This window comes from Aspergillus brunneoviolaceus (genome assembly GCF_003184695.1).
Source record: "Aspergillus brunneoviolaceus CBS 621.78 unplaced genomic scaffold BO95scaffold_28, whole genome shotgun sequence".
Classification (NCBI taxonomy): Eukaryota; Fungi; Ascomycota; class Eurotiomycetes; order Eurotiales; family Aspergillaceae; genus Aspergillus; species Aspergillus brunneoviolaceus.
Genome location: NW_020290758.1, coordinates 315,373 through 328,109, shown reverse-complemented (window position 1 = coordinate 328,109; position 12,737 = coordinate 315,373). Strand labels below are relative to the sequence as shown.

At 49.6% G+C, this 12,737-nt stretch overlaps 6 protein-coding genes across 6 annotated transcripts; 3 read left to right on the top strand and 3 right to left on the bottom strand.

The window, feature by feature from the left end:
• Positions 1 to 384: 384 nt before the first annotated feature.
• Positions 385 to 4,192, top strand: BO95DRAFT_361289 (GTPase-activating protein BEM3; the record flags this gene model as incomplete). The annotated part of the gene is made up of 2 exons (XM_025582512.1): positions 385 to 3,508; positions 3,564 to 4,192. 2 exons carry the CDS (start codon positions 385 to 387, stop codon positions 4,190 to 4,192), a joined length of 3,753 nt encoding a protein of 1,250 aa, XP_025442958.1.
• A 781-nt stretch (positions 4,193 to 4,973) lies between these two features.
• BO95DRAFT_412172 (uncharacterized protein) lies at positions 4,974 to 6,138 on the bottom strand. Its single transcript, XM_025584234.1, has 2 exons — positions 5,822 to 6,138; positions 4,974 to 5,717 (listed from the first exon to the last, which is right to left on the bottom strand). Exons 1-2 carry the CDS (start codon positions 5,889 to 5,891, stop codon positions 5,080 to 5,082), a joined length of 708 nt encoding a protein of 235 aa, XP_025442957.1. The 5' UTR covers positions 5,892 to 6,138; the 3' UTR covers positions 4,974 to 5,079.
• Positions 6,139 to 6,388: 250 nt separating this feature from the next.
• Positions 6,389 to 7,270, top strand: BO95DRAFT_361365 (18S rRNA methyltransferase BUD23; the record flags this gene model as incomplete). Its single annotated transcript, XM_025582515.1, has 2 exons — positions 6,389 to 6,411; positions 6,469 to 7,270. The coding sequence occupies 2 exons, from the start codon at positions 6,389 to 6,391 to the stop codon at positions 7,268 to 7,270; spliced, it is 825 nt and encodes a 274-aa protein (XP_025442956.1).
• Positions 7,271 to 7,921: 651 nt separating this feature from the next.
• On the bottom strand, positions 7,922 to 9,601 carry BO95DRAFT_452616 (isocitrate dehydrogenase (NAD(+)) IDH1; the record flags this gene model as incomplete). The annotated part of the gene is made up of 5 exons (XM_025588160.1): positions 7,922 to 8,009; positions 8,067 to 8,970; positions 9,090 to 9,164; positions 9,236 to 9,293; positions 9,569 to 9,601. 5 exons carry the CDS (start codon positions 9,599 to 9,601, stop codon positions 7,922 to 7,924), a joined length of 1,158 nt encoding a protein of 385 aa, XP_025442955.1.
• Positions 9,602 to 10,813: 1,212 nt separating this feature from the next.
• Positions 10,814 to 11,131, top strand: BO95DRAFT_463021 (mating alpha-pheromone PpgA; the record flags this gene model as incomplete). Its single annotated transcript, XM_025588955.1, has 1 exon — positions 10,814 to 11,131. One exon carries the CDS (start codon positions 10,814 to 10,816, stop codon positions 11,129 to 11,131), a length of 318 nt encoding a protein of 105 aa, XP_025442954.1.
• Positions 11,132 to 12,009: 878 nt separating this feature from the next.
• BO95DRAFT_361382 (uncharacterized protein) lies at positions 12,010 to 12,672 on the bottom strand (the record flags this gene model as incomplete). The annotated part of the gene is made up of 1 exon (XM_025582517.1): positions 12,010 to 12,672. A coding segment is annotated over one exon (663 nt), but the record flags the coding sequence as incomplete, so codon positions are not given.
• Positions 12,673 to 12,737: the final 65 nt, after the last annotated feature.

The window sequence follows — 12,737 nt, the reverse complement described above, 5'->3', positions numbered from 1 at the left end:
CTCAGATATCGGTCCACGGAACTTTCACTCCGAGGCTGCTCCAATCCTTATTTCGCGATTTCCTACCGGTATCAAGCATTCAGACGAGTGCTCTGGAACCGTTCGCTGCTCATTACCCGTCATCTCTCAAGGTTGGCTTGATCCTTCCGAAACGTCGCCCCGTCCGAAAGTGCCTCTTATCTTGCCTGCCGTGCTCATGCAGCATCTCCGGCTTCTCGCTTCGATAGCGGCTCAAGAGCGTTCAACCTTTCCGAAGCAGCGGCGAGAGTGGTCGGGGATGACTCAAAACAGTATGATATGGACATGAACGGACAATCGAACAAAAACCAGTCGCACAAGATGCAAGGATCAACCGAGCCAAATACTCCGATGACGCCTCCCTCAATGTCGCCAGTTACCTCTTTACAGTCGATGTCAGAGAGGCGACCGGGTCAACGTACAATGCCGCGCACTTCATCGATCGACTCTGCGATATCCTCCCTGTCATCTGCTTCACAGACCAACAAATCTTCTTTTGACGCGAATTCTTTGAGTCAGGCTGATATTGGAAATTTGATAACTACTGCGGGATCGGCTGAAGCTGTTATCATACACCTTCTGAAAGAAAAGCATCATGCAGCATCACAAAATTCTCAGCTCTGGAGGCTGGTGGACAAGCAGCGCACGCTCATATTGGGACTAAATAAAGATCTTGAACGCGCTACGAAGGAAAAGGAGCGATACAGAAAGAAGGTCAAGGAATTACAAAGTCTGCCACCGCCGCTACCGAATCCGACCAGCGATTTTATGTCATCACGGCAGGCGATTGATGGAGCCGCCAAGTCCGGCCAAGAAAAATCTAAAGAGGCTCAATGGGAGGATCGGGCAGCCCTAGTAGATGATGCAGGTCTCGATGGTCATCATAGCAACAGTCGCTTGCACGATGTTCTTGCGATTGACAAGCAAACTACTTTCGAGCCGGTCGCACCCCCTGAACAGCATACGGATCGAAGGATTGTAACTCACGGCTATCAATCATCCTCTGACCTCCGTCAAGGGTTGTCCACAATCAACCAAGACTACCTTGCAAGCACTGGCTCGGTTGGGCATGATCGTAGACCTAGCAGCGACAGGTCACGAAGAATTTCTCAACCATCTCGGAAGCCTCCTCCAGCGCCACTCAACCTCGGACAAGCAGATCATATACCCTCTTACAATGTAGAAGACTCCGATTCCGGCTCCGAGTATGAGGACATTTTGGCAGTGGAGGAGTTCCCGGCAACCCGCGGCAGGAGACGGACGAGAGACGAAGATGACCAGAATCGTGAGGCGCTTTGTGCAGCAGACAAGGATACGACTCATAAAAGCTTGGTTAAGACAGCACACAGCCCACCGTCAGATCAACAAAAATTACAACCTGTCAATCATGCAGATTCCCGTCACTCGAGCCATCCAGTGGCATGTTCAAGGTTACTTAAAGGTCACCCTACAATCGCCATCCCAAAGAGTCCTGGGCTACCATTAAGCCCAAGGCCTGAAGATCGCCCTCTTGGATCCCCTTTGCCGCGTTTACCTAGAGAGATCCCCCCGTCTCTTGTTTCGTTGCCCAAGTCTTCGGAGAGCACACTCTCTGGATTAGCGCTGTCTCCTCGCGTTGCCAGCCACCCAACTCTATCCGCTGCAGGCCCTTATACAACAGATGATAGCGCTGTCTATGGTTCAGCTCTTGTCGACTCTCTCGGCCAACAATTACCCTCAATCGATGGAGCTGTTAGGACGGATGCATCTCAGTCTCCTTGGAGAGGCAATGGAGTTTACCAAGGCCTTGTCTCAGGAAACTATCCAGACCTCTTGTTACCTCCTAACGCACTGCCCCTGGTTCATGTGAAAGTCTCTTCCTCACGCCTGCGGCCCTCCCGAAACAGTTACCTGGCTCCGAAGCCATTGGAAGAGGAGCCAGTCTTTACTTTGGGTGTGTTTTCTAGGTCTGGCAATGAAGAGCTCTGGCGCGTTGAAAAGGTTATCGCAGCTCTTCCTCTTCTTGATCAACACTTAAGGCAGCTGGGCTTCTGGGGAGGCAGGTTACCAGATAGGTCAATATTTAGCGGACACTCACCTGCCAAAGTCGATGCGAGACGTGCCGCGCTCAACTCCTATTTTGAAACACTTCTCGATACACCAATGGATGAGAAGGCAGCATTGATTATATGTCAATTCCTTACTTCCGATGCCATAGAAGCTCGAGACGACGAGACCAGCCTGCTCAAAGGGAACAATCTAGGTGGCATTGAGATTCGACGAGGCCCGGACGGCAAACCCCGCAAAGAGGGTTATTTGACAAAGAGGGGAAAGAATTTTGGTGGATGGAAAGCTAGATACTTTGTTCTGCACGGCCCTGAACTTAAGTACTTCGAGTCGCCAGGTGGCCCTCATTTGGGAACCATTAGGATCTACAACGCCCAGATTGGCAAGCAGTCTCAAAATTCAAGTAACCAGCCGGATTCTCCTTCTCGCGTTGAGGAAGACACCGATAATCAGTACCGGCATGCCTTCCTCATACTTGAGCCGAAGAAGAAAGATTCCACGGCTCTTGTTCGTCACGTTTTGTGCGCCGAGAGCGATGAAGAAAGGGATACGTGGGTTGACGCGCTCCTGGAGTATGTTGACGCACGAAGCGAGGACAAAGATGGGACTTATAGCACGCCCTTAAAAGCCCAAACGCCTGTGGGGAAGTCCGCTGTGAACGCGCCTGCAAAGTCTAGGCTGTTTGCCAATACAAGCTACAAAAAGCAAAATAAGAGTCTCGAGAACTCGGATGTGGAAGGTCTCGATATTGTCCAGGGATTTAGTTATGATGATGCTGTTCCTGCCGAACCTCCAGTTATTGGACCCTCCATGGACAAGCAAGCCCTTAAATCCCCTTTAGTCTTTTCAGGGTCATCGACCGACAGTCAAGATGCCAGTCAGGATTATGGTCAATCCTCGGCGAAAATTATATCTGGTCCTACCAACGGAGCTGTGATACAAGACGCAGGGGCCTGGGGCAACAAGACCGCAACAAGTGTCAAAGAGAAGAAACGGAGCATATGGGGATTTCGCACGAGATCATCGATGGATCTAGCCTCACAGCTTCAGGCAGCCTATGATGGCTCAACATCTCAAATGCTTAATTCATTCGAGAAAAGAGACTCTGTTAGGCCCGTTTTCGGTCTGGCCCTGGCCGAGGCCGTGGAATTTTGCGCGCCTCAGGGCCTTGATGTTGAATTACCAGCTGTGGTTTATCGCTGCATAGAGTATCTGAAAGCAAAGGGTGCAGAGTCAGAAGAGGGGATCTTCCGTCTAAGTGGTTCCAATGTCGTTGTGAAAGCCCTAAAGGAACGTTTCAATAATGAGGGCGACTTGGATTTCCTGGCCGATGATGAGTACCATGATGTGCATGCTGTTGCATCTCTTTTCAAACAATACCTCCGGGAGCTTCCCACGACCGTTCTGACCCGTGAATTACACTTGGATTTCCTGCGAGTCCTCGGTGAGTATTTATGGAACTTATAGCTTCGAGATCGTTGCTCATGATATATATCTAGAACTTCAAGAGAAGAAACAGAAGATCGCAGCGTTCAACGCCCTTGTCCACCGACTACCCAAGCCGAACCTTGCCTTGCTACGTGCATTGGCCCAGTTCCTGATGATCATCGTGAACAATTCCGACATCAATAAGATGACGATCAGAAATGTCGGCATTGTGTTCGCGCCCACCCTCAATATACCAGCGCCAGTCTTCTCCACTTTTCTCACTGACTATGAAGAGATCTTCAATAAGCCACCAGTTTCTGGTGACGAATCACTGGAGTCTCGTGATGACTATGCCACCATTCCAGAAGAGTCCCGTTTCCCTTACCATCAGATGCTGCCAGATACTGCTATACACAAACATGGTAAGACAGGGAACCAGGAGCAAACGGGTTTTACACAGGACGCTTCTATGCAATCAGAATGTGTGTCTAGCTTCACACAGCAGAGCTACGAGGTATCCAGTAGTAATGCTAGGTCCGAGCTGTCCCAATCGAGCCAGTCAATCATACCTCTCGCTAACAAGATGTTGTCGCCGAATATTGACAACACGCGGTCTACCAAGTCCAAAAGGAGAGAAAGCTCTCTACTGTTTATGGATATCAACAATCATACCTTTTCACCTCCAGTGCAAGATGACTAATTCTGATAATCGAAACCTGGAATTACCGAGCGTTGGGATCAGCCTCGCGGCGAGACAGGCTCTGCATGCTGCCCATTTCCACTGCCTATTCTACCCCACTCACCCAGTCCGTGACTGGTCACTGTCTATATACTCTTCGGTACCTTTCTCATGCGTGATGCTACATGGCTCGTCTCCTTACGCCTTTCCTCCGTCCTCTTCCTTGAATTTCCCGCTTTGTCATTTGCTGGTTGCTTGGCATTGGATTTTCGGTTCTCTCCATGGTATCAATCTAGCATGTCTCTGTTCTAAAGGCCAGCTTTGGGGTCGAACATATACAAAATGGCCCCGTATGTTCAGCCTGACACCACTTGATAGGCACGGAAACGAAACGTTTAATAATAATGATAATATGAGAATGGCTTTTTGTATTTTTCCTAGAAGCCAGCCAACAAAGAGCTTCATGGATTGTTGCTACTGACTTGGATGGCACATCTTACCGATCTGCTCAATTCTTCAGATTCGACAGAGCAAAGTTCAGAGACCATATACCCCACGCAGCTTTACGATTGAAAATCTTTTGGTTTCTGTCCGTCGTGCTTACACATTTCGAATGCATCGCAGCTTCCCTTCCTCAGCTTCTCCTTCTCTTGTCCGACATGTCCTCTCATTGCAGCAGAATATATCCCCGTGTCACTTTTGAAGACTGCAAGCCCGTTCCTTTTTTTAGCCTTATCTAGACATACTCCTTTCTATTGAAAGCCGATGGGCGGATGATAGCCTCTATTCAAGAGATTGTATGATCACTTCTATCGTTTGATGAACTTAGATGAAACGGCTTGTGCCATATCTCAAGGTGCAATTTATATTGCATGTGGATGTTGGGCATGAAGACATGTATCAGAGACCTAGAATCTCTTCGACCGTTCACCTTTCCAAAATCCCATCAATTCCCCATTCTCACTCACCCAATCCCGGAAGCCATCCACCAATGCTTTCGCCATCCCCTTATTCTTAGACCTGCTATCTGACGACAAAGCGCGGCTAGTGAATGCAGAGCCAGGAACGTGCTCCCCTGTCACATACCCGGAACCCATGCTAGGCAAAACGTTTTCCCCAGCACTTAGGCTGACGAAAAGCGCAAAAGGGACTGACCAAACACATAGTCCAAAGTAGGATGCCACTTCAGTGAAAGTTGGCATATCCTCAACGGTGACTTGATATGGGTGTCGCCAGCTTGTTGGGCTTCGCGTCGAGGGCAATGGCTGTGAGAAGTGACGAAACCAGAGCCAATGATTCAAACCCACGAGAACACACGACAAGATGAAGAGGGGATCGGATAATCTCACGACTGGGAAGCGGCGCAGGTTGCTGGCATATACAAGGTGGGAGCCGATACTAAGGGCTGAGAGGCCGAGAGGAAACCGATCAAACACGACAAGGAGCATCTGAACGAGGATTATACTGTATATCAGCCGGGATAGTAACCGACGGGCAAGGACGGTGTGTTCCTCCACGAGCTCTGACAGGTAATATAGCCCCGAAGCTAGAGTGAGTTAGTACTGGAGCCAAACTTCTGACTCTCCGGAACCAAGGGGTTTATGGCGAACAGCATCAGCATCGTTCCCATTTGTCGTACTTTGCACGTACCTATTGCTAGGGTGAGGAAAGCGAATCCTACGATCACCCCCAAGTACCCTACAAGCGGGAAAATCCACATGATCTGTGTTGGGTGGCGCCGCAGTGGGCGCAGGCTGAGACGTGGAGTCTGTTTGTTCTCTCGAGAGGATTCGAACAGTTGGTCAGATCACAACAGCAAGCGGCTTGGTCTCCTGGACTGAGGATAAAGATGATAGAATGACTTTGAAAGCCCTCGCGGTCATATAGAGAAAGTCAATATCAGCTACCTCCGTCAAGAAGATGAAAAGGAGGAAGAAAGCGGTTGGCATAGATATACTGCAAGCGTGTCGTTGCGGAGTTCCATGCACTTGCTACATGAATTCGGGCGGCAGGTGCGGGCCCGCAGGCGGCCAGGGAGTTTCCAATTTTTTTCTTCTGTGCCGCGGACAGAGAACTGACTTCAACCCCCAATTTTTGTCTACTTCTTGGGAATATTTTTCCAGCGATTCTACTTTTCTCCCCATCGGCAGCAAGATACAATCCCCAGTCTATCAGTTCACAGCCGGCTCTACCACAGAGAATATACTTGTGATCGTCATGTCGCGCCCTGAAGACATCCTGTATGTGCTGCAGCACTGTCTCCCTCTACCTGATACTAACATCAGTGACTATTATAGACCCCCGGATCTATATTATGGGGATCGCGAAGCTGGTCGTTATAATACCTCAAGCCGCGTAAAAAAGGTGCAAGCAGAGATGAGCCATAGAGCACTTGAGCTGCTCGATTTACGGACCCCGTCCCTTATTTTAGACGCTGGCTGTGGGTCTGGTCTATCAAGTCAAATCGTCTCGCAGGCCGGTCATCAAGTCATCGGCCTTGACGTCTCGGCATCCATGCTACAGCTTAGTCTAGAGAAAGACGATGAGGCCGTAGACCTTTTTCTATCAGACCTCGGACAAGGCGTTCCATTGCGCGCCGGATCACTAGATGCAGCGATCAGCATCAGTGCAATTCAGTGGCTGTGCAATGCAGAATCGAGCGATGTCAGCGCTGAGGGCCGCTTACGGAGATTTTTCGAGGGCCTCTATGCTAGTCTTCGACGCGGGGGCCGCGCAGTCTGTCAATTCTACCCAAAGAATGATGCTCAGCGAAGCATGATCAGTGGAGCCGCGATGAAGGCCGGCTTCGGAGCAGGTATTTTAGAAGACGATCCTGGAACGAAGAACAGCAAGTTGTACCTCGTTCTCACTGTTGGTGGCGGCGGGCTGCAGGGTGACATTACCGGGATTGTGAATGGCATGAGCGATGTCGACGTCCTTGATGCCAGAAGAAGCGCCACGGAAAAGGGGCGAGCACTGCCCTCTCGGAAAGGCGACAAGGCTTGGATTATGCGTAAGAAGGAACAAATGACCCGGAAGGGCAAGGTGGTCAAAGCAAATTCGAAATACACCGGCAGAAAACGGCGCCCTGCATTTTGATCTCATTTTCCGTGGCCTTCCTGAGGTTTCCGCGAAGGACATCAAATCTTTTATTGTTACAAACAGATTTTTTCTGCAAATTGTGGCATCAAGAACGGCATAACCAACCACATCGGCTAGTTGCACCGAGTCTGTCAAAGTAGCAGCTCATATCAAAGCCGTCTCGGCGCACGGAAACGGTGCGTAACAACATCTGCCTGGCTTTTGCACTGCATGTGATGCAGTGGAATTTGCTTTGTTGGACTTCCTCCAGGTCTTCTCACCAGCTCCTTTCAAGTGCGCGGTTTGAATTCACCGAGACCTCGAGTTTACGCATACTTGTTGGGCATTTGTTCCTCTGCCAGTGGATTATAGCTCAAAATTAGAAGATTGCTGTCGAGGGTTCAAATATGCAGGTTAGTAGACACCTGGTCATCTTTCATGGGTCGCTGTTTACTTGCGTCACATTCGTCCTCTGTGCTTTGCTTTACGATCTTGTCGAAGGACTTTGTATTGTGCAGGACAATATGGTGGTGTACATGTGGATGATAGAACATATAGCGACAGTACCAGGAGTGAGCATAGTCTACCAGATAAGGAATAGATTAACAGTGAACAGGCCTATACAAGCTCTCATCATCATAATAGTAGCAAGTTCAAAGAGAAAGTTCTTTACAGAGCAGCCTCCATCTTGTCGAGAACAGCTCTGGTAAACTCGTGGGTGGTGGCCTGACCGCCCATGTCACGGGTTCTTGTTTTCCTGATGGACGAAGCGTTAGTCAAAAGTCCGCAATGACCCTGGGAGAAACGAATTTACCCTTCACCAATCACGTCATACACCGCCTTCGAGATCCTGTTCGCATGGTCATCTAGGCCAAGGTGGCGAAGAAGCATAGATCCGGACAGAATCATAGCGCTGGGGTTCGCTTGATCTTTGCCCTTAATATCAAGGCCGACATGGCGACATCCGGGCTCAAACACAGCGACGTCACGACCCATGTTGCAGCCAGGAACCACACCAGGACCACCAACGAGGGCAGCACCAATGTTAGAGAGAATACCACCGTACAGATTAGGCATGACCATCACATCAAACTGCTGGGGGCGCGAGACAGCCTGCATGGAGGCGTTATCAACAATCATGTCGTTGACCTCCAGAGTTGGGTAGTTCTCAGCAACCTTGTGGAAGGTGCTACGGAATAGACCATCCGCAAGTTTCATGATGTTAGCCTTGTGGATGCAGGTGACCTTCTTCCTGTTATTGGCAAGAGCGAAACCAAAGGCGAACTTGGCAATGCGCTCAGACTTGGCACGAGTGATAATCTTCAATGACTCCACCACACCTTGAACGGACTGGTGTTCAAGGCCAGAGTATTCACCCTCGGTATTCTCACGGATGATGCACAGATCAACGTTCTCGTGGCGGGTCTTGTAACCGGGAATATTCTTGATGAGGACAACCGAAGCGAAGATATCGAGCTCCTGACGAAGAGCAACGTTGAATGACTGGTGACCGGAGCGCTCAACGGGGGTGAACAAGATACCCTTGAGACCCAGCTTGTTCCGTCGCAGGGACGCGATGGACTCCTTGAAGAGCTCCTCCGAGTGCTTATTGCCAGTGTCCACACCACTAACATCCACTTGCTCCCACTCAATGGGAACATTGTCGGCCTTGAAGATTGTTTTCACCGACTCGGCAACTTCAGCGCCAATTCCGTCGCCTGTAATGATAATTGATTGCAGGTCAGTATTTGACACAGGGTCGTGACGAGAGAAGCAATAAGATGGCCGGAGCCAGGTATAGGAAGCGATGACTTGGAAAAGATCGGGGTCAAAGTACCTGGAATTAGTGTGACGGTGTACTTGCCGCCATATTTGGTCGGCTTGAAAATGTCCGACTGAACGCTAGCAAAGGCTTGCGGCGGAAGGTTAGTCACAGATAATTGTTGGCAAACCGTGACGATGGCTTGGAAGGAGTTGACACACATCTAACGGAAATAGAGGAGCGGGCAAGGGTGGGCACCGCAGCGCGACGAAGGAGAGACTGTCATAGAGGCGTTAATAGGCGAGTGTAGCAAGGCGAATGGGAGAGACGATTTATTGAGCTTGTTAACGGGTAAGAACGTAACAGAAGAGTCAAAGAAGAACAAGATCCATCTGTAGAAAGCCGGCTGAAGCCTCTATTCCCAAAGTCTTTGTTTGAAGAGCTGGGTCGGCAGGCAATGATGTGCGGCCCAATAGGCAAGGGTGCGAAGGAATCAATTGAACAACTGATGCAGAAAGAAAGCAAGGATTTATGGTCTTTCTTCATTGACTTACCTGCGCAGGCTGCGCTGTCCGGAGAGAGAACATCTTGGCGGAGCAGAGGTGAGCAGAAAGGAGGGCAAGGAGAGGAGAGGCGCTGAAAGCACTGGTTTTGGCAAAAAGGACGGGAAGGAGAAAGAGACGGAGGACGGCAAGAAAAGAGCGAGGCGAGGGAGGAGAGATGCACGAGACGCCGGAAAAAACGGGCGGATCGTCTCGGCATCCACCATGACCTTTCCTTTTTCCCTGACAACAGCACGGGCCGATCTTATCTCTTGCCTAGTGCCTGGCTGGAGCTGCTAACCCTGAACTAATTGACAGGCTACGTAATCAGATTGAGCATCTCTCCTCAATACAACGAGAATGTGCCAAGTAGGTAATTTTGACCGTCTCCTACTTTATAGTACTTCGGAGCTGACTGCCAAAGTAGCCAAAGTAGCCGGTGTCGTTCGTCCCGCAGCGCTGATAAATGCTCTATCATTTCTTGGACCAACGCGTTTGTATACCGGCGCCGGATACTAGATGGACGCAGTTCGTGGTATTGTACATCTGACCCTTCAACATCTCTCTAGGATCTGAATGACTGCATCTTTGAATGTGAACTTTTCTTCCCGCTGAATCGAATCTAACTTATTGAGGGCTGAATTGGGAAAAGATTAGCCAATCATTGTCTTGTTCTCTTCAACACACCTTTGAACCTCATCTCTATTCAGGCCCCGATCGAGCGACTGGAGCAACGGAATATCGAGAACCACAAGGCAATATGCGATGCCACGCTTAGTTCTTCACTATACTCACAGTCTCTGCTGGCCATTACCATACGAATCCTCTCTAGTACCAGATTCATGTTTCCGCCAAAAAATATCAGGCTGCCAACCTCTTGCTTACTTGACAGCAGACAGGATACATTCTAGCCCATGCCATTGGCTTTTCTTTGATAATCCATGATTGATGCTTCCTTTCTGTTCTTTTTCCTTTTTGCTCGCAATAGGGCTATCATTCTTGTCTTCGCCAACATATTCTGCGGGTCCACCAGTTTCATCAATAGAAGCCCATTCTATTGAAACACCTATTCAACGACCATGGCAGCACCTTTCGTTGTGCTTTTATGCTTAAGCCACCCATATATAAGATGCCTCCCTTTCCATATTTTCATGGTCTCTACGGTGCCAGAAAACAAGCAAATCTGTCATATTTGTCCATTCAAAAACATATACAACAAAATACCATTCTTTGCCTCTGCTATTTTCAACCGCCACCATGAAGCTCCTATCCTTGATGCTTGCCACTCTTGCTGCCACTACTGTGCAAGCTGTCAGTGTGCAAAAGTGGTGCTATCTCCCTGGCCAGCCTTGTGCCATGATGAAGCGTGCGGCCGATGTAACCGGAGAAGTCAAACGCTCAGCTGATGCCTTGGCCGAGGCCATGGCAGAGGCTTCTCCAGCCAAGTTGCAGAAATGGTGCTACTTGCCTGGCCAACCATGCCAGAAGATCAAGCGAGCCGCCGAGGCTGTTGACGAGGTCAAACGCTCCGCTGATGCTCTTGCGGAGGCCATGGCAGCACTCGATGACGAGTAGTGTGCCCGAGCGTGGCATGTCGAAGTGGCCTTTTTCCCGGCCACGGCTTCTGCCCTTCCAGGGCCTGGAAGGCATCTACACGTTTCTTTCCTCTCTCGGTTCTATTTTTGCTACTACTTCGCTTCTCTCTGGAGCTCGGTCCGATTTATGCTACATATGCAATTTCTTGACGGCATTCCTGCTACGACCATGGGGCTTACGTTATACCAACCAGCAGCAATCTCTACGATCTAAGAACGTGGCATTGGCTGAGTCACTCGCTAACTTGATTCTCCGGTGCCGTCCATTCCTTGTGTGGTGGTAGTTGCGTCAAGTTCTTTCCTTCTTTTCCTCCTCCCTTCCTTCAGATCATGACCCTATCCATGACTCTCGCAGCCAGGAAGTTGTGTGCCAGTAGGAAAGGGGCGGAGGGTTGAACGACATTTGGCAACCCTTGGGTCAAGATATCAGGGTGATCCAGCAGGATGGAGAAACAGTATATAAATTTTGCTCTAGCATATGCATAGACCTCTGCTCCATTTTCCCGACTCGTTCAGTGGGATGGCACTAGTCAGAAAATAAAACTTCCTTCTTCTGGTCTGCATCAATTTCGTATGAACAATACACAGCTCAGGTTATATAAACATGACATTACCATAGAGACACCATGCCCAGTGAGTTTGTGTTATGGGCCTGTGATTTATGTGGTATTCTATATCTATGCTGCGCTGTCATTTTTTCATGGCCTCCCAACTGCGCATTCGAAAATATTGGAGCCCCTAAAGAGGAGTGCACAGGCATATTGACGTGACAGTGGTTGGGTTTCCGATACATTGTGAGCAATAATCCGTAGCTGTGATGGATTCACACCCCCAGGGAGCAATCGTCGGTACACATTCTCAATCATAGTACTTGGGTGATGCCGAATGCTCATACTCCCACCATCTCTGGCCCTGGGAGCGATAAACAGGATCATTTGCAAGCCTGTATGTTGATCCTGCCGTGGGCTCGCTTGCTGCACTCCCGTCTCTTCTGTTGGAGAGTTCTTTGTCATTCTGAGCGACAGCCCTATAGCCATTGATCATGTATGGCTCGGCATACTGGCTGACGCTGTGGTCAACGCCCTGGTCTAAATCATACATATCGAGATCATCAACCGTGCGAGTCTCATGCGATGTGCTCCAGGGATCAGACATGCAGGTAGCCTCGGTCTTACCCTGGTCGCTGTGGTATCGGTGCTCCGGTGACAATTGCCACATCTGGATTAGGCGTGACCGTTGTTCTGGCATTGCTCCTTCGTAGAGCTTCCATTGTCTTGGCAAAAGTGTTGATGGATCAATGTTGTGATACCTCAGTGTGTCACTTGCTGTGGGGTGCAGGTTCATAGTGCTGGCCGGGTTCTTCCTGATACTATATAACTCTGGGTCGGGGGGAACAGGAACAGAGCATAGTGATTGGTCGCTGGCAATGGGTGTTGATATTTTGAGTGTTATACTCCTCTCGAAAAGCGCAGCGAGTTCTTGCTGGAGTTGCATGTTACTTGCGGATGCCGACAGTCGGCACTACAAGCCCTTTTGGTCAGGAGCTGAGTTCGAAGCAGTGTTGGACTCTCTACCTGACTACAGCA